The 25,456-nt window shown below is 30.3% G+C and overlaps 1 protein-coding gene across 3 annotated transcripts in view; it reads right to left on the bottom strand.

Annotated features, from left to right (window-relative positions):
• N (neurogenic locus Notch protein) overlaps nt 1-25,456 on the bottom strand; it is a 137,548-nt gene that overhangs the window by 24,215 nt on the left and 87,877 nt on the right. For all 3 annotated transcript variants that reach the window (XM_074255991.1, XM_074255992.1, XM_074255993.1), the window contains 3 exons: nt 22,979-23,335; nt 21,577-21,732; nt 14,135-14,317 (listed from right to left, as the gene is read on the bottom strand). In XM_074255991.1, the coding sequence (XP_074112092.1) occupies nt 14,135-14,317; nt 21,577-21,732; nt 22,979-23,335 (696 nt within the window). The remainder of the gene's footprint in view (nt 1-14,134; nt 14,318-21,576; nt 21,733-22,978; nt 23,336-25,456) is intronic.

The raw sequence follows: 25,456 nt of genomic DNA, 5'->3' as shown, positions 1-25,456 counted from the left end.
TTGTTGAGGTAAATAGAATATGAATATATGGATGAAAAAAGAGCAACAGGGATAGCTGTGTAAAGCGAAGATAACTAAAATGCATTGAAAAGATCCGAGAAATGAGCTGTCTTATAACTTTCTAAAGCAACTAATATAAAGCTAAATTACACTGATTCTTAATATAAGCTGCTCATTCATTATCATTATTCTTATCTCTTCTTTTAAATATAATAAACTCCGTAACTCTTGTCTTACATTCAAAGTTACTATTTTCAAGTTAATTGATTCTCACGCCTAAAATATTGAGTCTACTGTCTTGGGCCTCAGGATCTTTTTTGTAGAGTAGAAAATTTTTTATAAAAGAGATCCTAAGTAATATTTCGATCTCGACTCCTTGACTAAAAAATCGCAATCGATCTTCTGCCGATAAATCAAGAAAGTAAAAAAAAAAGACAATTGTCAGTAATACAATTTAAATCCACGCGATCCGTTGCACACCTACAGCTAAAAGAGTAAAGTGAGCGTTCTCACCGATCTTACAAATACATTATATTAGACTGTAGTTTACTAAGAGGAAGGGGAATCGGCGTATATCGATTACGCCGAATCGTGACGCGGGGGCGAAAGAGATAAATTTTCCACGTCTCACCCGGCGGGGCCCACGATCCGTGGAAATAAATTCAATGAATAATCCCCGGTTAGAGTGCTCAACATGCCCAATCTGAAATGCCCTGAGTATAAAAGAAGAAGAAGAGTAAAAAAACGCTAAATAAAATGACTAAAGTGAGGTGAAAGAGACTGAAGAAAGAGGAGAGAAGAAAAGAGCTGAGGCAAACATCAACAACCAAATGGAAGATGGAAGAAGTAAGGCTATATACCCGCGATCGGTATGGGCGTGTTGTACATCTCAGAGTTGAAGTGGTAGCCTCAGGACATCACGAGTCTTCTTCGTGTTCTCCCACCGTTCTTTCTTTTCCGTTCGTTAATGTTTACTTCAAGTCCTTTAATATATTTTATACACACACAATATACATCCACAATCATTCACGTTTTGCCAGATCATCTCATCTGTTGCCATACATCTTCAATCTTTCGTTTATATTTTCTTGAAAAATAACAAAAATTTCCGATAGCGATCACCGAGAAATTAAAAAAAAAAAATAAAATAAATATTTTTGTTTTATTTAACCTCTAAATGTTAACAAACGATATCAATAATCTCTATGGGGATTTTATCAATCCAATTGAGTTAGAGAGTCCAGCTACCCGCCATCTTGCGTCCGTCCGCCATCTTATCATTATATTCCGCAGCGTAGACGTAGACTTTATCTTGACTCAACCCGACGTAGGATTATGTTCGGAAATAAAAATGAGTATGTGTATGTATTGCGATTCACCGGAGCTGGAGCTGGAATTTTGTGCTCTAAGGGGGACGATACCATCTGTATTTATATCTGTATACCGGGGATCCGCGATATTCTTGTCCGTTATGGGGCACAAGATACCTCTTCTCTTAGGCAGGCCTTTTACGCGCTCCGCCGACTTCTAAAGCGGCATCTCATCATTATTCGGATCTCTATAACTATACGATATACGATATACGATTTACAATAGTGTTAGTTGTAACGTGAATATATGCAACGGCCAGAACTTCAGATGGACATTGATGCTCTTCAGAGTTTTAATCGCGAGCCATGAGAAGAGATTCGAATTTTATTTTTTTTAAGGATTTGTATGAGCACTTGGAAAGTTAAAATGAAGACTTGATTTTTTTTGTATGTACAAATTAATTTTGAAAATTGATAAGTTTTTTTTTTTGTTAATTACAAAGTGAAAGTAAATATATTAATGATGATTTTAATTAAAAATAATTCATACTTGACCAAATTATTTAAATAGTTATGATCAAATTAAAGGACCTGTAGTTACTAACGAAATTTAAATGTATATTACGAAAAAATTTTGTGAAATTATAAAACTAAATAATAATTATTGTTTTATAAAAAGATCTAGTTATTTTTAAGAATAGATTAAAATTTTCTACTCAATTTTATAACTTAACTAGTTTTTTCGTTATTTTAGAAAGTTAAAATTCTCAAAAATTCATCGGAAATATTTTAGATTTTTTTTTTTGTTTAATTGTTATAGGAGCAAAAATTTGACTAGGATATTCTAAAGAAAAAAAAATCAAATTTTTGTATTTTTAAGACATTTAAAAATAAAATTATTTGGAAAATCGGAACCGGGTAAAATTGAAGAAATAAAAATAATATGAAAAATAATGTATGAATAGAGGTGAAGAAAAAAGCGTGGATAATTCGACCTTGCACGAGCAATCGCGACGACGCCGGTAACAATGCTCGCGTCGATTTTATCAGGAATACCCGCAGCGGTGGCTCATTAAAAGTCCACAGTGTTGGCTCCGAGTCTCGGACTCGGTAAATGTATAAAGGAAACGGTGAGATACAATGTTGAATGAAAATACGTAATAAACAAAGAAAAGAGCTTAAATTTAAGTTCGTTATCTCCAGGCACCTTGTATGCTTTCATTCGGTGTTTTTGTACCAATTTTTCGTTAGTACTTCTTCGGAGTTAATAAATTTCCTTGGATTTTGTATTTAGTATTTTTTATTGAGAGTGAGTGTTTGTAAGTGTGAGTAAGAGATACCGTTGATTTAGAATTATTAAGAGAGTCTATCTTACGGTTATATTTATTCCGGAGGGCGAAATAAAAAGGAGAAATAAAGAGGAAGGTGGGTATAAATAAGAATAAGGATGAGTATATATATCTATAAGCTGGGAGTTATAATTCTCAGCCAGGAAATGCCAGTTGCGCGGGTGTGAGACCAATGATCCTGATGATGCTGTGGTACTCTCTGGTCTCCGGTTGTTGCGGATCTGCAACCCAGGATCGCGTTTCAACTCCGGTGGCCTTAATCGTCTTGTGAAGAGAAGTAAACCTGAAGTGTCTACTCTCTATCTCTTTTACTCTCTTTTTTATTCTTAAGGAGTCCATCAGTCCTTCAGTCATTTTTAATAAATGTCTTACAGGAGAAATTATTATTAATTTTATTTCTTTATTGTATCAAGTTTTTGTTTTGATCAAAAAACAAAAAAATTGGAGTAAAAAATTTATTTGAAAAAAAAATTAATTGTAAAATTTTTATTTTTAGTTAGAAATTTTGAAAAAATTTTAAATAAAAAAAAAATAAAGGTTTGCGAAATTAAAATTACCGCAGTCGGGATTCGAACCTGGAAATTTCTAGTCGAGGAATTTTTACTATTGTGCATCTAATGGGACTTTAATTAAAAAAAATTATATGAATGATGAAAAAATAATAAAAAAAAAAATCTGTACTAAAGTAATAATATTTTTATAATGAAAGCAGAGTAATAATAATAAAAGTAATAGTTTAAAAAAATAGCAACTATTCATCTCCATCTAAAGTTTCCTGAGGCGACTGACACCCGACACTAAAGCACGTGAAATAGCAATTGGTTGCGCAAATCGTCTCTTTTTATTAAATGATTACTTTTGAGAACTTTTTTCGTTTAGCTTTGTATTTATTCATCGCAAGACAAATTGTTTTATCTACAGTATGAAGCGTCGAGCAAACAGACCGAGCAAAAAGTTAAGATAGAGTTGTCAGAATCCCAGTGACGAAGGGAAATAAGAAATACATAATATAATACAAGAGTAAGGAGATAAGAGGAAATTAGATGAATAGAAAAATTTAGATTGATGGAAAATAGTTGTCAGATTTTTTACTCTTTTCTTATTATTATTATTTTGTACCAATGTAATTTATCTTTATCAACAAGCTTAGTTACAGCAGATGTCACACTTTTTTCCGGTTTTATGTTGTTATAAAAATTACGTAAATTGCTTGGTAATTTTTTTTTTATTCTAAAAATCACGTAATTTGTTTTTGAAAATTACTCAAGATTCCTTAACTTTTAGATTAATCATTTATAAGACCAGGAAATATTATTTATATTTATATTTATATTCCGTGGAATATTTGAACACACAAATATACAAATTGATGCTGTTTAATGTAGTGTATTATATAAAGAATAAAACTAATAGCTTAAAGACTATCGAAGGTTCGAAATCTGCATAGTCGTGAACCATTAAACGTGTCCGTTCTACTATTTTACGAGCCCCCATAAAACATTTCCGTTTTCCTTTTGAGTAGAATACCTTTTTTTACGAATATACAATAATAAATATATAATATATGTTATATTACATCATTCATAAGCATACACTGTATTTATAATTTTTTTTTTTACCGGTAGGTGGTAATACACTCGACTATATTACAGTCCTAAAAAGGTTGCGCAAGGTATTTTATGGAGCTACCTGGGGCCTCAAGCAGGTGTACGACTTCTAAGATTTCTAAGTGGAAAATGATTTGTTAAAATGTGAATTGGGTTTATTGTTATTTATCATCATTTAAATTCAAATATACGCGGTCTTAAAATGTCTTATTTATTGTTCGATGTTGTAAATTAGTAAGAGATTTGTTAATTTTAATATATGCAATAAAAGGGTTCTATATATTTTGTTATTATTTTTATTATTATTATTGGGACGTTTAAAGGCCCAGAAATGAAACTTAAAAATGAAAACACTATCTCCGGTAGACATTTACGGCAGAAAAGTAACTCCCACTGTTTTTCAAGTCAACGATCTTGAGGTACAAGGTAGACGCGGAAGAAAGCCATGAAACCTTATCCTAAAATCTTTTTGTACTGAAAAAAGGATTCCCGATTTTTACACTTTTTTATCATCCTTTCTCGTTCCTTATCTTCGTCGCGATTTTACGATCCCTGGAGAGCCGTAAATTCAATTGTACTAATCCCGAGTGGACACCACAAGGATGTTATAAAAGGGATTGTGAAATAATGCTGGTGGGTTTAAGAAACCACTTGAAAGTTTTCAAAATAAAAAAAAAGAAAAAAGCAATATAATATGAATTGTATCGTTATCGAATTTATGATACTTAATACATATCAAATTTATCGTATCGGTCGCTTCATTCCGGAGCAGTCAATGGAAAAATTGTAACCGCGTTATAAAAAAGACGGATGCTGGATATTATTTTTTGTATAAATTGTGAAGGCATATAATGGCGTTTGAAACCACACGCTCTGAAAAAGTGAAAACGATTTGCATAAGAAGTGAGCGAGAAAAAATTTAACTGAAACTTGAGGATCATTTTTTTTTTTTTTTTTTGGTTGTTAAAATATTAAATTTTAAGAGTGAAAGATTATTTAAAGAAAAGTTTGTGCTGAATTTTTGCACTGGCATAAAAGGACAATTTTATTCTGAAAAAGGACCACGATAATTTTGGAGCAAGTGAAGAAAGTGATGATGTTTAAATGAAGTTGTACGTATAGATATTTTTTTTTTTTTTTTTTTTTTTTTTTTGAAAAGAACGGAAGAAGCAAATCATGAATTCTGTGAACTTTTTTCAGGAAAAAAATTTATGAAAAGGATGAAAATAAAATAAAGAAGTTGGAGCTGGGCGTGAAAGGTGAGAAACCGATCTGCATAAGAAATCGAGTTAAGAAAATACTTGTCCGTAAACTCAAGCTCCCTTGAGTTTTTTTCTTTTATTTTTTTGTGCGTATTTCTCTTTACAATATAATACATTAACACTTGAGGTAATTTTTAGCGTGATTTATGTTTTCACATGACTAAAGTACAGCTAACAGAAATGTGAAAGGAGGTGCAGTGCGTAAAAATGTATTTCGTATTGTAAAAACTAAACAAAAACCGCTTACAATAATTAACTGAGCTGTAGGTATGTATTATAATTTATAATTTATATTTGTACGACTCAATTTTTCATCTAGGTGTTTACTGTCATTTAAATTACATCCTATTAATATTAAATAACTCAATCGTCCGATGAATAATTGCAGCAGTGTCGGTGCATTATAAGTAATATTGAGAAGTTTGAATTTACGGTAAAATTTTAACGATTTAATTAAACTCGATTAAACGATAATTCAGATTTAAGCGGAGTCGAAAAAAGTAACATGGAGGACGTTTGTTTTTTAGGCGCATCGCTGAGTAAATTCATCGATCTTGAAATGTAGTCACGGTTGTTCTCTTCATGCATTATTGAATTCGCAAATTTGTAGTGTGTCCCTTTACTTCTGAAAAGGCTACTGCAGAATCCTTTTTTGGCGGACGCTAAATTAAACGAAACCATTTTATTTGGATTTATGTATACAAAATATATTTTTGTATCAAGAATTTACCAGAACTTTTAAAAAGGACTGGCGGTTTCGGGGCTTGCATTTAAACGCTCCGCTTTGAATGATCTTTTTTGAATAAATTCGTGATTGTTTTAAGAGATAAGCGCTTCAAAGGATTGTATTGTAAAATATTCAAAATATATTCGTTTTTGTGCTGGAAAAAATCTTGAGAAAATTCTTGAATTTTTTATACGGTTTAAAAATTATTCGGTTTAAATTTTGATTTTAAATTAATGTTTTAGAAATATTTTTATTAGAAATAAAATTTTCTATAAAAACAAGTTCCAATATTTTATTTTGATTAAAAATTCCTTAAAAAAAATTTTAATTAAAAATCTCGAAAAAATGTTAATATTTTTCTTAGAATCAAAATAATGAATCGATTAAATAAAAAATCTGAATCCAACTCGAAGTTCATGGTTAAACCACCCACATACTACATATTACACATTAATAGAGGGCTAGTATCGCTTAGTAACAGTTGATGACGTGATGGTAATGTAACCAAAGCCTTGGTCTTAGACTTGGATTCAGAGAATGCAATAACGTATGGAAAAAGACAATGGGATTTAACGCGAGATAAAAATTTTCTTTGTTTCCAGCTACGCCTCCATGTTCAATTTTCTTTATTTCTTTTTCATCCAACAATCGCCGTGAAATAAAGAAAGAATTAAATATTTAATTTAATTATTTTAAGAATTTTATTTTACTTGTATCACGTGTTCAATTTACAGTCAAATTTTGAACATACGCTTGGAGAATATTTTACAAGGAATTTTATAATAAATTCATTTCATTGAGTAATTGCACGATTTACTTTAAAGAAGCCGCTCATTTAATATTTTTATCTCAATTTAATCTGTTATTAAACCCTTTAATAAATCCACACGTACATATAAACACATATATACAATGAGTACCGAGCAATTAATTATAAATACTAACGAACGCTCTGAAATCGAATCAATTTTTCATTCATTTTATCTTTTCAACTATGACCTTTATACTATTAATTTTTATTTTATTTTATTACTTTTGTAATTTTTTTTTTTTTTTTTTTTTTTTTCAAAAAAATTTAATGATTTATGGCTGGGTTATAACGGCAAATAAAAATGAATTATTTATGAATGTTTGACAAAAGATTTTAGATGCTGGTGTTATTCAAAAATAAAATACAGCTGCAAATTTTGGTGCATTTGTAAGCTTGTTATTTTTGGTTTGGGTCAAGTAGGGTATTTCCCAGTTTTACAAAACACCAAATTTACCTTTACCTGAGAAGAAAAACCCTCTGAGAAAAAGAATGAACTTGAATCTGAGCAAGCAGGTTCTTAAGATGGAGTTGTGCGCCCTTTGTGTACCAAACAACTTGCAATAGTGAAGATTTGCATGACTAATCACTGGCCCGGGTAGTTTTAATTATTTACGTTGGGGTATAAAAGTTTTATTGCAAGAAACTTCGAGAAAATTTTGCTTGAAGAAACTGGAAATTCGAGTTCAATAATTTTAAAGTCATTAAAAATTATTTTGTCTTTGTAAAAAAAAAAAAAAAAAAAATAATTGCCGGCTATTGCTCAACAAAGTAAGCAATTATTGATAAAGTTAAAAGATATTGTTAATAACTTTAATTACACCATTACCATTCAGATTTTATCTTACCGACAATCATATTGATAGTTTTACGCAGTTATTTTTTTTATTTCATTTATTAATAGTTCAAAAATTTCTATTGGACAAATTTCTTTCACGTGATACTTGTAAGCCGACGTTTAACTTTTTGGATGGTATATATAGAGTGGTCATTGAATTATCGGAGTTATTATTGATAAAAAGTTTAAACTTGAACTTGAACTCTATTGGACTTTATTAAAAATGTTTAAAACTGTGATAATATTCTTGGTAATATCACTTGCTCTTTTTAGTATAGTGGTTGAATCTGGATCGAGGTTTAGCACAGATGAGTTGAGAGCAAAGGAGTATCAATTCAGAGATATGGCGACTTTTTAAATAAGCCAAAATGATGAAGATTTTCAACCTCTGTCATCGAGGATGGATTCATTTATGTTATTGGAAAAAATTAATGAATCTCATGCTAAGAATTTTATGGCTCAGGGAAATTAAGAAAAGCTTAACATACTTTAGAAGTTTTGGTAAATATATGAGAAATTTTAATAATTACACTAAAAAAAGATATTTAGATTAATTGATCATTAAAAATTTTTTTTTTTAGTTTCAATTCGGATTTTTTGACACATTAATTTAGAAATTTTATTTAAAAGTGACTTTAATATTTTTAATAATAGTAATAAATTAATAACAAGTGTAATAAAATTGTCAACTATTTATTGTTACCAAAATAAAATATTTTTTTTTTACTAGAAATTTTTTTCAAACATCATTTTGTTCCTCTTTCAGTAATTCTATTTGTTCTACCAAATTTATTATCAAAAACTAATTACATACATCCTCTTTAAAAATAAATCAATCTAATCAAAGGAAAAGAAAAAGTGTATTAGATAAGTAAAACCATTAAAAAATGTTAGTCTTATAAAAACCAGTGAATTAGCAGCAATAAAATGACTAAAATTATTTCAATAATCGTCTTATTTGCTTCAATATATTTAATTACATCTGCAATGGCTCGAACTCCCCGAGTTTTGTCGGAAAAAGAGTTAAAAATATCAGCAGAGTTGTTCAGAGAATTTTCGCGCAATAACAATGAAAAACCGGATCCTAGAGTTAATTTTCTTATCGAAAAATCAGAAGAGTTAGAAAGTTTCAACAATTTGAGCGAGTTTACAACGGAGTTTCCCGTACTAAACGATAAACCAATAGATTATTCATGCGACACGCCGGATGGTAAGTAAAAATATTCATGTAATAAATCTCTATTTAAAAAATGTTAATCATTATTTTTTGCAGAGTGCTATCCTAGTTTCTACTCGGACTATTTTTCCCTAATTACTTATATTATCAACAATTAATTATTTTCTACTAAGTAATTTATATTATTAATAATTTTTTTGGGTTAAAAACTATTGAACTTGAAAATAAGAAGCTGTAAGTCCAAAATTACTTTTGTGACAAGTAAATCATTAAAAATCAATTAACAATTTTTTTTAATCAGATAATGAAAGAGCTGAGTTTTTTTATCATACGCAATTGTCATTAATTTGTTCTATTTATATTTTTAGATAAATTAAGAGCTTTGAAAAATATTTTACTCAATTTATTTGAAGAAATTTTTTTTAATTTAATTTATAGTAAATTGTCATAAAATATTTTTTTTTAAACATTAAAATTTTATTTACTATAATTATAGTGTACCAAGCCCATAATCTGTTAAAATGATTGACCACACATTTATTTTTAAAAAATTATATTAATTGATTGTTTTTAGATGTATATAAATAATTTTTTTCATAAATTCTTAATTAAATGTTTAATTCAATAATTGTGGAAAATAATTATCACACAACTGCAAACTGTGATTCTCTATTTCTTCATCTTCCTTCGACATTGCACCACAATTATAATTATTAAAAATTATTATTATTGACCGTAGATATGTATTCAATGAAGAAGTGCATTAATTAATTGGCTTAATTAAGTAATTGAGGTAATTAATGTCTCAAATGTTTTAAACGGTACCGATGGTATAAAAAAGGGAGGAATGTCGGTGTGTTAAGGAGTAAAAATATAACATTTCGCGGTGAGTTCGCTAAGATTATATCGACACTCGGTACACGCCTGCCTGGACTTCTTTCTCCTGGTTAAGAGTTATCTAAAATCTGTATGTGCAGCTCTTGTCCCTTCATCTTCTCGCGTGTCCTTTTACCTTTTTTATATATTCTTCTTCTTTATTTACCCTTACTCTTGCTCTTACTCATCTTACAACAAATAAAAAAAACAAAATAAGAAAATAAAATTTATCAGTCTACTTCTCGCATGTCATCTCCCATAAAAAACTAGAGCAAGATTTCTTGTCCCGTCAGCTAAATTGGTTCAGATGCCGCCGATTGCGATAACTTTTCTCGAGGCTGCCAGCGTTAAGACACCAAAAAATTATTTTATTTACTTACATTTATAATAAAACAAATCTAAATAGTAAAGAATCAGGTATAGTCTCTGTCTCAGTCACCGGACACCGAGTCACGTTCACTCAGGTTTAGTTGGTATTTCCTGCTCCGTCTCCGTACCTTCAGCCAACTCTGATTATGTCAGGATTTTTATTTTCTTCTATCTAGTTTCACGCTGATAAAAATCGTACTACACTAAAAATATTATTGCCTTTTTTATTTGAATTACGTGACTTGAATTTTATTTTATCGCATAATCATAATAAATATAAAATTATAAACTTGTTTTTCTTCACTAAAAAGTTCTACAGTTTTTTTTTTTTTATGTTATCATAATAAATATTACACCGTGACAAATTTGCTGTTAAATTCATTTTTATTCAATAAATTAATCATAAATTGGCAAATTTTTGTGAAAAATCAATTTTTTTAGAAATTATTACAACAAAATTTACTGATAAAAAGTAAAGATGTCAATAAGTTCAAATTTATAAAAAAGTTATTATAAAAATAATTCAATAAGTGGAAAAAAAATTTTTTTTCAATTTTTTAAATGTCTGAATTCAGTATAAAATTTTTTCAATTATTTTCACTAAACTTTAGCCATTATAAATCAAAAAATTTATTCTATATCAGTACCTGTGCAATAAAACTATTTCGAGCGACTAATTCGCGTGATACGCGATCATCTTTCAGCCCAATAATCACTCGTAAATCGATAAATCAAAAAATATAAATAACCGATCGACAATAACTCTTGATTTCTTTAAAATTGTTATTATTATGAAGCTAAGGAGTTATCGCTTTCAGTGGACTCTTTGATTTGTCTTTCGAAGCAGACCACGAGACAAAAGCGACCATTAATCCGGTAAGGATTCCCTGGGGCTAACGAGCACTTCTTTCTCTCACAACTCTATATATTATTATTTATTATTATTATTTTTTATTAATGTGTGTGAATCTTTCCATGCGATAAAATAAGAGCGTTACTTTTATAATTGGAGCGACTAAAAAAATTCAGGTTTAAAAATAAGCAGATTTATTATTCAAATTTCCAACCTTGAAAAATTTTTTTTCATTAGAAATTTTAATTAATAAGTAATAAAAATTTCTATTTTTAAGTTTCAATCCACTTTACTTTTTTTAGTGATTATATGTCTTATCATAATGATGTTTAGAAGTATTAATGAACTGTGGACGAAGTTGAAGAAGCAGAAGTGGGGATTGTACAAGCGAAAGAAGAAGAAGTGCATTGAGTTTGCGCGTTACAATAAATTACATAGCGATGCACCAGCTCACTAAATGCAACTATCGCATATATATATGTAGCGTGTGAAATACTTTTTCATTCGTCTATCCCCCTGATAGCTCTTACTTCGACTTCAACTTTAACTTTAACTTCAACCAACTTTTTTTATCATTAACGTAAAGGTCAAGGTTGTTACATCCTCAATTAATGGACGCTGTAACTTCTACATGGTTTCTTGATCATTTTTGGACCACATACGAGAGAATAATGCATTGCTTTTATTGTAATTGATAAACACCAAAGAATTTTTTACTACAAAGTAGCTTTAATTAATTAATTATTTCATTTTTGGCAAACTTTTGGGTAATTTTTATTTTTTAAGAATTTATGGAAGAGAAGAAAATAAAAAAATAAAATTGAAGTATTTTACCCCGTCGGCGGAGTGAATTGTTAATGTAAAGAAATGAAAAAACCAAAAAAACTAGTAAAATATTGTGTGTCCAAAGTACAGGACAATGCATGGGCATGGGCATGGGTCGATTCCGATGCCGAATGAGTAATGCTGGGAGCAATCTACATCTTTGATAATAAATATCTCAAGACCTTCTATTCGCGCATCGCTCTTATGTATATGTATTTATTTATTTTGATTTTTTTATGGTTGTTTTTCATCAGGCTTTCATGTCTACCGATTCATGTCTGCTACACACATATATAACACCTACACCCTTTGATATTGTACACATATATGTATGTATAATATGAATCTGACTCGGTATTAAGACATTTTGAATCTTCTCTGGGTATCAAATAACTTTTTTAACCTGATAGAATTAAATTAATGAAGACATTCGAGGTAATTTGATATTATTTAATAACAAGTTTACTTGGGAAAAAAAAAAAAAAAAAAAAAAAAAAAACATTTTATAGTATCATTATTGTTATTAATATTTTTTCAATTTTTTGACAAAAGTATTTTGATAATAATAATGATAATAATAGTATTGAAATTTATATTATTAGTATTAAAAAAATTATTATAAAAAAATTTATGAATTTTTGCAAAAATATTATTTTGATTAAAATTTAAAAACTCTACAAGTGACGAAAGAAGGAAAACGGATGATGAAGCACAATCTCTTTATTCCCCGAAGCTCTTAGTATTATTATTTAGGCTGAAAGGAGCTCCGCAATGGATCCTTTCACGGGAAAGAAAATAAAAAGGAAGACGCAAAGTTGGGAAGAAACGAATAGAAGGCGAAAAAATAAAGAAAAAAGTCGACTACAAACTACAATGCACAATATATACTATATATATATATATATAAACCTGTGTAGTAGTATAAAATATATATGGCAAGAGGTAACACGGGATAGAAAGCGAAAAAGCGAGTAAAGACCGAAATGGAGAACGATGAATGCCGGTGTGGAGGTAAGGACAAGATAAGCTTTTGTGCCGGACACGAAAAAGACCTCTCGTCTCATCTCAGGACTCAAGACTCAAGACAACGGATCCCGTCCAAAGACTCTTGTCTCATCTCACATTTCGCGAGCCACCGTCATATTTTACCTGGGAATCAGCTCCTCTACTTGTCAGGACTCGGCTCCAGATATTTCCCTTTTTTTGCCTCTCATTTTTAGCTTCGATCAAAATATTAAGGCTTTTGACACAGCCGGTTATTGCGGTTTATTGAACAATAAATATTTACCAATTTTTTTTGACACTCAAGTTATTTTTTAAAAACTATATAGAGTGTCTTTAGTCAAATTTTTGGGATAAAATTTATAAATAATTCAATTGCTACAGAAGTAATAAGATAAAAAAAATGGGCTTGGAAAATTATTTTGGGTAAAATTATGGAGCAATAAAAAATTAAAAAAATTTTTTTGTGTAAATTTAAAAGAACAAAATTCGAAAATTATTTGATTTTAATTAAGATTAATTGGTATGTTTATTATTTTTTAATCTTGAATCTATAATAACTTAGAACAGAAAGTTTCTCAAATAAATCGTTCGATTCACTTCTTAAACAAATAAATTGAGTGCATTTAACGCACCATTTGTTTCACCGCGGGACTCAGAGTTCAATTCGCGGTTTACAAAAATGAAAATACAAACTCTGAGACTATAAAACAGTAATTGGAAGACATTTATCTGAAAATCCAGATCGATAATATTATATTAAAGACAATTAAATTCAACGATGAGTTGTTCGCGATTGAAATTAAAAACTCTAAGAGCGTAGTGGGTTTTACTTTATCTGGTGGTTATCCCTGTTTCTGGTGGGCATTATCAGATCTCTCGGGTTGTCATCTTGGAAGAATATACCGGCGACACGAGGAGAAGGATACGCGCGTGCGAGACACGCTATCGTTCTTGGAACATCTCGCGCGATCCTCGCGACTTTTCACGCCAGAGTTTCCGGCGTATTTTTTATTTACTACCGCAGGGTTTATCTTTATGTTTGAATTTTTATGCTCGCAAAGAAGAATTAAAATAAGGATAAGTAAAAAAAAAAAAAAAATTAAGTGGTAAGAATGATGATCAACTAACCTGGCATGCAGACACACCGAAATGTTCCGGGATCATCAAGACAGGAACCGTCGTTTTGACAGGGATGAGACTCGCACTCGTTGACATTTGTTTCACATCTTGGTCCCGTGAATCCTTGAGTACAGTTGCAGGCAAAAGAACCCGGTGTATTCACGCAGATTCCATCGTGCTCGCAAGGAGAACCTGTAATTACAAAAAATAATAAATTTTTGTCTCAATTATTTATTTTTTTTATTACTAAATATTTTATTTAATTTTTTTATTAAAAAATTCTTTATTTTTTTGGCTGAAAATTTTTTTAGTTTTACAGAAAGTTTCATTATTTTTTTTTTTTTACTATAAAATATTTTTTTCTGAAGGAATATTTTTTTCGGATAAAATTTAATCAACTTCATTTTTTTTTCTGACTAAAAAATATTTTACTGATTGTTTTTTTTAAATCAAATTTTTTTAAGAAAAAAAAGTCTTGAATTATAACTTTAAGCCAAATTTCAATCATTAATAAATCGTTTCTCGTTGTTTGTTGATATATATATATATATATATATATATATATATATATATATATATATATATATATATATATATATATATATATATAACTTGTTTTAAAAAATGAAACTGAAATTTATTTAAATAATCATTACATTATTGCCGTCAATAACATAATTTGATTTATTGAGCCCTAGATAAATCTTAAATAAAATTATTTATGATTTATGATTAACAATAATAAAAAAATTATTATGACAAACTCTTACATAATTCGAGGATAAAAATAATCTTGTACTAATTAAATAAATTTGTCTGGTTATCTGACAAAAGTGGAACCATTATCACGTCAGCCATCTATCAATCACAGGTCGGGGATAGACGTTGGTTTTTATCAAGTAAAATAAAATTTATTAGCGGTTTAAAAAAAGAATAAAATCAATTAATATTTAAAAGATAATTCAATATCGCTCGGAGGCGATTGAGAAAAAGGAACGGCCAATTAAAAGGACTGGACGCATTTGTAGCCAATAAACGCAAGGAGTGATGCTCTTTGGAGCATGTATATGTATTTAGCAAATAAACAACCGAAGCTTCTTCTTCCCTTAGTTATCCACATAACACAATCCTCAATAAGCCATACACACATTAAAACTCATCGGCTAGTATGTACGTACTAAAGAATAAAGAATACGGACGCATTAATCATGCGGCGCGCGTCCATAAGCCTTTTAATTATCACTCGACTCTCAACTCTCCTTATGTTACATTGCTATTATATATAATACTCCCATAACAGAGCATCGACTTTCCCATTCGATTCGATTCAATTACTCTTTCGTTAATGAAAAAACATTTTTAAAAATATTTATCCCTGCACCTTTGTGAGAAACTTGCTCTACGCGAGTTTCATTTTTTTATATTATTATTTATTATAAATTATAAATATTTAAGAATGATTGATTCAAAGTAAATGAACGCAAATTTTCTTGTACGCTCTGGGATTTATTTTAATTTATTTAAGATTCTCCGTAAAGTTATTTATTTTTGTTCCTGTGCTACAGGAACTTAATCCACCAGAAAATATGCAATCTAGATAATAACAGAGTCGCGAAAGTGCTCGAGAGGTCATTATGGTTGTTATTAAACTTGAAATAACGTTTTAACATTTAATTAGGTTCATCCGTGAGATGCTAAAATGCTACCATATAATATTGTTATAATAAAAATTATTGAACAAGGATTTTATTAAATCAAACGAGAGTTAAGGAGGAATAATAGTTCATGGTTAGATACTCTAATGGTCCAGTGTTCGAATCTTGGTCTGAATAATTGTACAGTTTTTTTTTTACTATTTTAAAATTATTCTTTATATTTTAAAAACTTAATTTTGTAAGACATAAATGGAGTTTTTTTGCTTTTAAAAATTTATGTAATAATAATAATATTTTCTTTTTAAAAAACTCAATTTCGTTCAACAATAATTGAATTTTTAATTTTTTTTATTACAATTCAAAAAATTAAAATTGAAAAATTTCTCCAATTTAATAGTTCCTTAAAAAAAAAAAAAGACAAACCTAAATTAATAATTCATTTTCTACCGCGAATCAATCACTTCTATCAGCTGTAGAATTTTCATATTAATAGTTTGCTATGTCTTTTATTTCGATTATTACTCCACACCATCTCATTATCTCAGAAATATTTATTTCTCCGAGCATCAGCCACTGGAACTGTAAACACGTTCTGGCAATGTGTTTCTTGTCTTTATCTTCAGCGACGATGGATCATTCTCTCTCTCTTCTTTCTATCTATATACATGAACCATAAGAGCAAGACCAAGAGTTGGCAATTACAATGCGTGGAAAAACGAACGCGAATTACACGAGAATGGTATGCGAAAACCCGCGTTATATTCCTCTTTCTCTTCTCTCACTCTTTAATGATGTCTTTTGACATGTCTGGGATCTACCCCTCACACCAATGCACACCATAATCTCGAATATAAATAAAGGACAATAAAATCTCCGGGACATAACACCACAATAACAAAAAATTAGTAAATATATATAGTCATACGTGGACGTATAACTTTTAAGAGGCTGCAATTAAATATGGCTTCATCAGTTTAGCTTCTCATAAATGTTAATCTTAATTAAAGATACTCCCATGAGCAACAAGTCCAAGAACAGGACTAAAAACCGAGCGACCCGATCGTTTAAAGAAAAGTCTATATAATACATGAACACACATGATCGCACACATTAAATAAATATGATGGATAATTGATGGCAGGTGCATGTGCTTATACAATCATTGCGAAATTTCTCATTCCATCGCGTGTCCCTCAAGGGGTTTTATCGACATTTAAGTATGTACCAGCCTGGTTAAGTATAATAACCCATGTGTATGCGAGAAGACAAAAGTGCTGAGGAATGGTAGCCATCTATGGGCAGATAATCGCACCCTGAATTCCATAATAAATTTTAAATCTGATCACGCTCGAACCTCGGATTTTTTTTTTTTTTTTATTTAGTTACTGGAATCATAACTGTGCTTTCACTCCTGCAAGTACGTTAAAATGCGGTGGACATGTAATAGATTATTGCAATCATGTTGGCAATTAAATATATACAGTTTAAGTTTGTTTTATTTTATTATTGTGTAGAGAAAAAGCTAGGCCTCTTAGCGTGTCACCCATCCAGATGCTTTTTATTAAAAATATTAATTATTAAAATTGTTTTGAGGGTTTTTAGTTCACGGATGCTTGTTACACATTAATTGAATTAATTTAGACGACATGGACATTGGGAAGAAGTCAATTATCAATTATCTTGTTGAGATTAGTTCTAGAGCAAAAAATTGCTATGACGGGATTTTAAAAACTTCGGAGATATTTATTGGAAGAAGATTATATAGATGAGATAGATTAGAGATAGCATGAGCAATTATAAAGTTATTTATTGAGTCACTAGATAAGAATTTGATTGATGATGAGCATTCTATTTTATAATGTGCAGAATTTTTGTATGCAAGGGATTAATGGAGTGAAAAAATGATCGCCAAGCCCTCACTGATTATGGACTTGATAATGTATATTTGTGAGTGTACTAAAGGAGTTATAAGGATGTAAAATGCAATGCAGGTTTGTATTATATTATATTGTGGTGTGGTATAATCCCAAACAAAAGGACTTCATTAATAATCAGAAGCACTGCTTTTGTGTCTCGTATTACGGATCCAGGCGTTGTATAAATGGATTTCTATTTATCAGGGCGAGATATCGTTTCATTTATTTTGACTTTGTATTTTTGATTTTTATTTTTATTACTTTTATTTCAGTGTCGTTAACCTTTTAGATTTAATAATGAATAAAATAATTTTTTTTTTCTTAAAAATGATCTTCTCAATAAATCTTCTGTGAAAATTAAGATTTTTTGGGAGTAAACTTTTTTTTTACGAGACAATTTAAAAAAAAATTTTGATAAATTCTATGCACATAAATTGTAAAAAAGTTTAATTTTTTTAAAATAATTATTTTGTAATAAAGTAAAAAAAAATTGTCAAAAATTTTTTGATTTAAATTTCGAAAAATAAAGTTTTTTCTTTTGCACTATCAAATTTATTCAAGAATAAATTTCCAAGCTTAGACTTGATGAAAGATCTCTCATCGTGGTTGATCTTCTGATCAAGTATCATGACTTGGCTCAAAGAGTGTAATTATAAGTGCATTACTTGAGCAAATCATTAAATCTTTCTTCAATATTATGAATATAAATAATAATTACTTATAAACAGAAATGTCTGAAGGCAATTCGTATTTTTTAATGAGAAAAAGGAAAAAACTACAATCTTATTTTTATCACTGTATCCATTTATGAAACTACAATTGTTAAAGATGTAATTATATTTTTATTAATGGAATGGTTATTTAATTTCGATGAACGGTAAAAATATGTGTTGTGTTATGTGTAAAAAGTTATTTTTTAGGCTCGTAAATTTACAGTGAATAAATTGTCTCTGGATATAATACAACTGGTGAGTAGTGAATAGCAGATAGTTTATTGCAGAGCCTTATAAAACTGCTTTTTACATCAGCATCATCTACATATGTGACTCTTTATCTGTTTATGCTTATATACATTTCTCTCTCTCTCTCTCTCTCTCTCTCTCTCTCTCTCTCTCTCTCTCTCTCTCTCTCTCTCTCTCTCTCTCTCTCTCTCTCTCTCTCTCTCTCTCTCTCTCTCTCTCTCTCTCTCTCTCTCTCTCTCTCTCTCTCTCTCTCTCTCTCTCTCTCTCTCTCTCTCTCTCTCTCTCTCTCTCTCTCTCTCTGTGTGTGTGTGTGTGTGTGTGTGTGTGTGTGTGTGTGTGTGTGTGTGTGTGTGTGTGTGTGTGTGTGTGTGTGTGTGTGTGTGTGTGTGTGTGTGTGTGTGTGTGTGTGTGTGTGTGTGTGTGTGTGTGTGTGTGTGTGTGTGTGTGTGTGTGTGTGTGTGTGTGTGTGTGGAAAAAGGATACACAGTAAGAGGTAAAGGCTTGAATAAAAGTGCGGTACAAGTATATTCTTAAACTGGCGTTTTATCGCTTGGACGCGTGAGTTCACGGCACACACAAACGCGAGAATGGAAAATAATAAAATCATGAAAATAATACGAACTGGTTAGGTCTGCTCTGTCTTTTGTATGCAGAGTGTAGAATGTAGAATATAATGTAGACATATAATAGCGAGAGTTAACTCATGATAAGCTTTTACACGTGGGCATTAAGTCAGTTCAGAATTACTAGTCGGACAAATTTTTTAAATTTAAAGGTATAACTATTATATTGCAATCAACGACTTTATATCTGAACTTTTCGTGGATAAATTATATGGATATTTTATTTTCAATTTAAATTAGCATCCTGCAGTGAAAAGGCATTGTGTAAAAATTATGTACCGAAAGAAAAAAAGCCTTGAGTCAAGCGTAAATTTTCTTAAATCAAGAAAATCTTAAGGAAGACTGAAAATTTCTTGAATGAAGTTAAAATTTTTTGGAGTTAATTTTCTTTAAGCCAAGAAAATTTTTTCTTGCTCCAAAATAACTTCAGTCTTCCCTATAATTTTCTTAGTTTAAGAAAATTTTTTTTTCTGGGTGAATAAAAAAACTTTAGCTTAATTATTTGGTATTTTCATTACAATATACACAATTTAGGGACTTTTGCAATTAATTTAAATTTTAGCATCTTAAACACACCAAAGACAATTTTTTTTTAATCTTCTTAATTATATAAAAATTTTCTGCTGTTAAACTAAAAAAAATTTTTTTAATAAGCAAATAAATAATAAAACGGCATTACATGAACCTGGTCACCCCCGTGGGTCCTTAAAAAAGCCCCCAGGGGTATCAACTTACGGCTCACTAGCTGTTCGTGTGGCGGCGTTGCCGAATTTCGCGTAACAATAGGACCCTTTGTTACTAACGCGACAGGTAGTACAGGCCCGTGGACCCATACACTTACACATACACATACTGTAGTTGAAGCAATACAAAATAAAAGTTCCCGGTAAAGGTACGAGTCCTTAAGATTCGGATTTCGTTATTTTTATTTTTTATTTTCGGGGACCTTTACTTTACTTGAACGGTACGGGTACAAGGGGCCTCTGACCCAATCTTTAACATTATAAATTTGAGCCAGTGGCATGTGTAAGTTAAAGCCATACTCTTCCGCATTTATTTATATATGTATAAAGAATTTTTGTTTAATGTTTAAGCATGTGGGTAATTCAACGCCGGACATCCACGACGTCATTGCTCCGAAAGAAAGGCTTCTTGGAATTCTTATTAATTCATAAATCTCATATCAAATTATTAGCCAGAAACCTTTTACTCGACAAAATTCTTCCATTGTTTCTATCTCAACTTGGTAAATAATAAATAAAAATTATTTTTTATCTACTTTTGATCGAAAAAAAAAATAAGGAACGAGTTGAATAAAATGATTGATAATTGCTGGTATTAATTATCGGAGCGTACAATCAAGTTATAAATATCATAAATGTTTGTGATATAATGAAAGGTGGGCTTGAAGGGTGACAACGATCGCCGAGAATTGAATGCTGGGTTTCTGGCTAAAAAATAATTACAAGTAACTACATAAGTATACATGAGTTTTTTTTTTAAAAGTGGATGAATACGAGGGGTAAGACTGAGACGCTCGTCGATTATTAAAGAACCCCGCGGGGAGCTTACGATCGCGAATGTGTCCCGGGGCACATAAGACATGAGATTACTCGTCGATAATAACGATCCGGAGTACAGTCGCACGACATATATTTTTTTAGATGCTTCTTCATCGTCCAGTTTAGCTTCAGGCTTGATCATGATTCCCGCATCGGTATGCAGATAAGATCATATTTTCTTAGGATTTAATTTTTTTTTTTTTTTTTTTTTTTTTTTGTGAAAAAGATGGAGATTATAGAGTTTTTATGGGTAATTATTGTTTTTATAAGAAAATGTTGTTTGTAAGAATGTCTTTGATGTTTGAATTAATAGAAAAATTTGAGCTTTTTTGAGTTTGAAATCTCGTTACTTTTAACTTTATCAATTAGAATTTTTGACTAAGTTTAAATAATTATTTAATTAAGCTTCAATTGCTTTAAATTTTTAAAATTTAAACTTGAAAAAATATTTGAGTGTCTCAAAATTCGAAATTTTGGTCATTTTTATTTTTATCAATTATAATTTTGACAAAATTTCAACTTTTAGTGACCAAACTTGGTTTATAATTTAAAATTTCCTTTAATTATTTTAAATATTAAAATTTATAATTTTCTTTTAAAAATTTCCAAAAAAAAAAATCACCAATAATTTTTGACTCAATATTAAACATCAAGTTATTTTTTTCCTCAATTTACTCCACGAAAAATTCACCAAAAATTTTTTAATTATGTATTAAAAATTAAAAAATTTTACCTTGAGCACACTCGTTCTGATCCTGCGAACAATCGATTCCTTCATACCCAGAAGCACAAGCGCAAGTATAAAAACCGTTGATGGGACTTGTGTTACATATTGCACCCTCGTGACATGGATTTGACGTACAGGCATCATCAAGATGACATAGCAAACCTGAAAAAGCATAAACCGTATAAACCACCTACTGGCTAGTTCCTAATTAATTAACTAATAAATAAAATAAAATCAGAAGCATTGCATTGAATCGATAAAATTAAATTGGATATTTTATAGTATAAGTAATGAAATACTGTAGAACTGGGTAAAAACCCAGGCAGTATGAGTTGTAATTGTAAATGACGAAGGCTCTAGTAGTACAAAAGTGTCAGCGGATCACCAAACATGGACTGGAGGCTCGGAGCCAAAGAAGGAGATCAACAAACGTAACGATAGAAAATAAAATTTAAAGACACTGGTATTCCGTATATATATTTATAAATATAAACTCTTTAATCTTAACTCAACTTGTATTGTGAGGAATTGAATAATAATATTGAATCTCGATATATACGATCTGATGTGAGATGCATGGGGGGCCCGCTTTTATATACATTTACAGAGTTACAAAGTGTTTACCGACAAATAATACTCCCGATAAATTACATTAACTTTTTTCTTCTCGTATATATAATACAACACATTTTATTATTATATTGTCTTTTATTTATAAACATATAGTTTCTGTTTCTGGTGAATAGAGAGACTAGATAAAGATTGCAACATAGTCCAGCCTTTACTGCTACTTGTTCATCAACTTTCAAGAGTTCTAATCACCCGTCAATTGTAATCCGTCGTATGTATGTATGAATCTTCTGTAAAAAAGTGGATTATAAGAATGCTGGTAGTGCAAAAAAATAAAATGTTTACTATCGAGTTGAGATTCAAGACTCAGACTTGAGGATAAGTGGACGAACATTAGTTGAGAATTCAGGAGACATCTGTCGTTATGTTATTGCTGCTACTACTTGGTAGACTAAGAGACTATACGGCGACCTCGGGTGAATCTAATAAGGAGATGCTTGATGAAAACTATCGAGATAAATACACCTGCGTACCGAGGTCTAGTTTTCTATTCAATACAATGCTTGCTGATTTATTTTTATTTCATCTAAAGATAAATGTATTTATATGACTTTACTTCTACTTTAATTTATTGCTTGAAAGATCAATTATTTTTAATTTAATTTATTTTGAAAAATTTGAATTTCCCGCGCTTATGTAATTCAAATCTCCGCCATTTTAAGCGGCCCGCCATCTTGTTGAGGACTTAGAATTAAAGTATAATCGATCTTTTGAGTTGTAAAGCTACTGATAAAATATTTAGCGGCGAAATTTAGTGAAATTATTAATAAAATCGTACCAGTCTTTCCAGGAGTGCACTGGCAGTAAAAACTGCCAACGCGGTCGATGCAAGTTGCGCCATTGAAGCAAGCTGCTGAATTACAATCGTCGATATTGATACTGCAGTCAGCTCCAGTCCAGCCGTTAACACATATGCAGGAGTAACTTCCATGCGAATTGGTGCAAGTACCGCCATTGTGACAAATAGAAGGGCGGACCGAACACTCGTCAACGTCAGTTTCACACTGCGGTCCTCTGAATGTCGGCGGACATAGACATGCGTACTCATTAACTCGGTCCACACATGTCGCGCCATTCTGACACAGGTTTCCTATGCAGTCATTGATGTTCTCTTCGCAGTGTTGGCCTTTGAACCCTGAAAGTAAATAAACAAATAAATTAGTTCAAATTTTCAAAAACAAATTAAATTTTTTTTATTATCTTTGTTTATATTCTCAGAAATAAGATGAGAGCTTGGTAATTTTTTTAAAAAATAAACTAAGGAATTTTCAATGGGCTGACCTTGTACTCAAGTTGATGTCTTAATTAAACATGCATTTTTTTATTTATTTTCAACCATTAAATTGATTTATTCAACCAGACCTTGAAAGTCATGACCGTCAATAAAAATTATCCCGTTTAATTTAAATTTGCACAATTATTTTTTTTTTCTGTTTGATATAAAAATAATGAGAAATTTTTGGAGGGACTTTTAAAGAAGGAAGGAAATGAATTAACCACAGAAATAAACGGAGTTTGATAAGCAGAGGAGGTGTTGGGTAATTGATAAAGATGAGAGTTTTGCTTTAATTTCCTTCCTAAAGTATTTATTTATTTATATGATTGTGAGTGTGTGCTAGTGTGGATATGTGTAAAGTATAAAATATTATAAAGTGTAATCATGGGTACGATAGCAAGAACGTGGGAAACAAAACCGCGAAAGTCGAGAAGATAACGAGGAAACGATACCTTCCTTCCTACCGACTTCCTTTCCGGCTTAGTTGCTTCAATGAACTATATGTAACACACTCTATACTCAGTGCAATGTTATACTTAGTTTTATTTGTTTATAATGCTTTTACCCGGTTATTAACTTCAACTTCCATATATTATTTATAATTATCGCCATTCTCACAAATACTAAACCAAGAAGAGAAATAATAAAATATATAATAATGAAATTAACAAGCTGCGCGCTCTCACGTGCTCAGACCCCGCGAAATTTATTCTGAGTCTTTGTTTTTTAATAAAAAAACACGCTTTTTTACATGTTTGCTGTTTAGTTCTCACATCAAACTCAGCGATCGGTTGTTATAGGTAATTAATTGGTTCACACTACGCGAAAATTGGCTTGAAGAAAGTTTTTTTAATTGGTGAGAAATTTTGCGACGAATTGCCGTTTTTTCTCAGCATTCAAACGAGAGATTGTGATTATTGGTTTAGTGAGAAAAAAAGACATTTTATATTTGACCCAGAAAAATTTTAATAAATTTTTATTTCTTCCCTAAAACTGAGAAGTTAGCTTCAAAAGAAAGTTTATGAAATAATTTGAAGTAGGTTAAAATTTAGGACTAGGTTAATTTTTCCCGGTTAAATTTTCACACGCGGTAATTTATAAAAATTTGCCTAAATATTTTTAGATTTAAAAACTGGAAAAATTCGATTAAACGATTCCGAAACACGCCAAAAATGTTGTAGCTTAAAGTTAAACAACAAATATCTAACAAAAAAGATCTATACGATTAGACGCGTGAAATGATTAGTTAAAAGCCAGAAGCATTTGACTACAAAAATAAAAATAAAATTTATTATTCCAAGGAAATAAATAAAAATCTGATTTGGAATCGAGGTATTACAAAAAAGTATCGAATAAAAATATGCTGGCCTTAGTGGATGATGCATACCTACTCATGGACCATAGTTAGCATCTAATGGCCCGCATAATTTATACCCGATAGGGCAGCTTAACTATCCAATCTCCGTATACTATATTCTACACACATGTCAATAAAAGACACACACACACACACACACATGTGCTCAATAAGCAAATACTTGAATAATTCAGCAATGCTGAAGATGTCTATACTATATTATGGTATATTACTGTAGACGAAACATTATTATACCATTATACATCACGGGATTGGACAAATATAATATTATACGTGTAATGTATGAGACAAACTAGTGTAGAGTGTAAATGTGGTAGTTTAAACACTTTATCTATACACTCTTCTCGTATCGGGAACTATAAAACTACTTAATACTTAAAACTATTTCTCTACTCGTGTTCTTAAGGGTTCACGACTTTATTATACAGCCCAGCGAGAGCTGGAGCTATATAATAAGCTATAAGATAACATTAATATTAACGCGGGTCTTTTTTACTGAATAATATTATAATTTTTTTTTTTTTTTTTTTTTTGGTTAATGGTTAATATTTAAATTCTTCAGTTTTATTAACTCGTGGGTTGTCATTTTTCACTTCGAAAAT

The sequence above is a fragment of the Cotesia typhae genome, unplaced genomic scaffold (assembly GCF_013202065.1).
Source record: "Cotesia typhae breed Kobodo isofemale line unplaced genomic scaffold, CoteBio_Ctyphae scaffold_152, whole genome shotgun sequence".
In the NCBI taxonomy this organism is placed as follows: Eukaryota; Metazoa; Arthropoda; class Insecta; order Hymenoptera; family Braconidae; genus Cotesia; species Cotesia typhae.
This window is presented reverse-complemented; position numbering and strand designations above follow the sequence as displayed.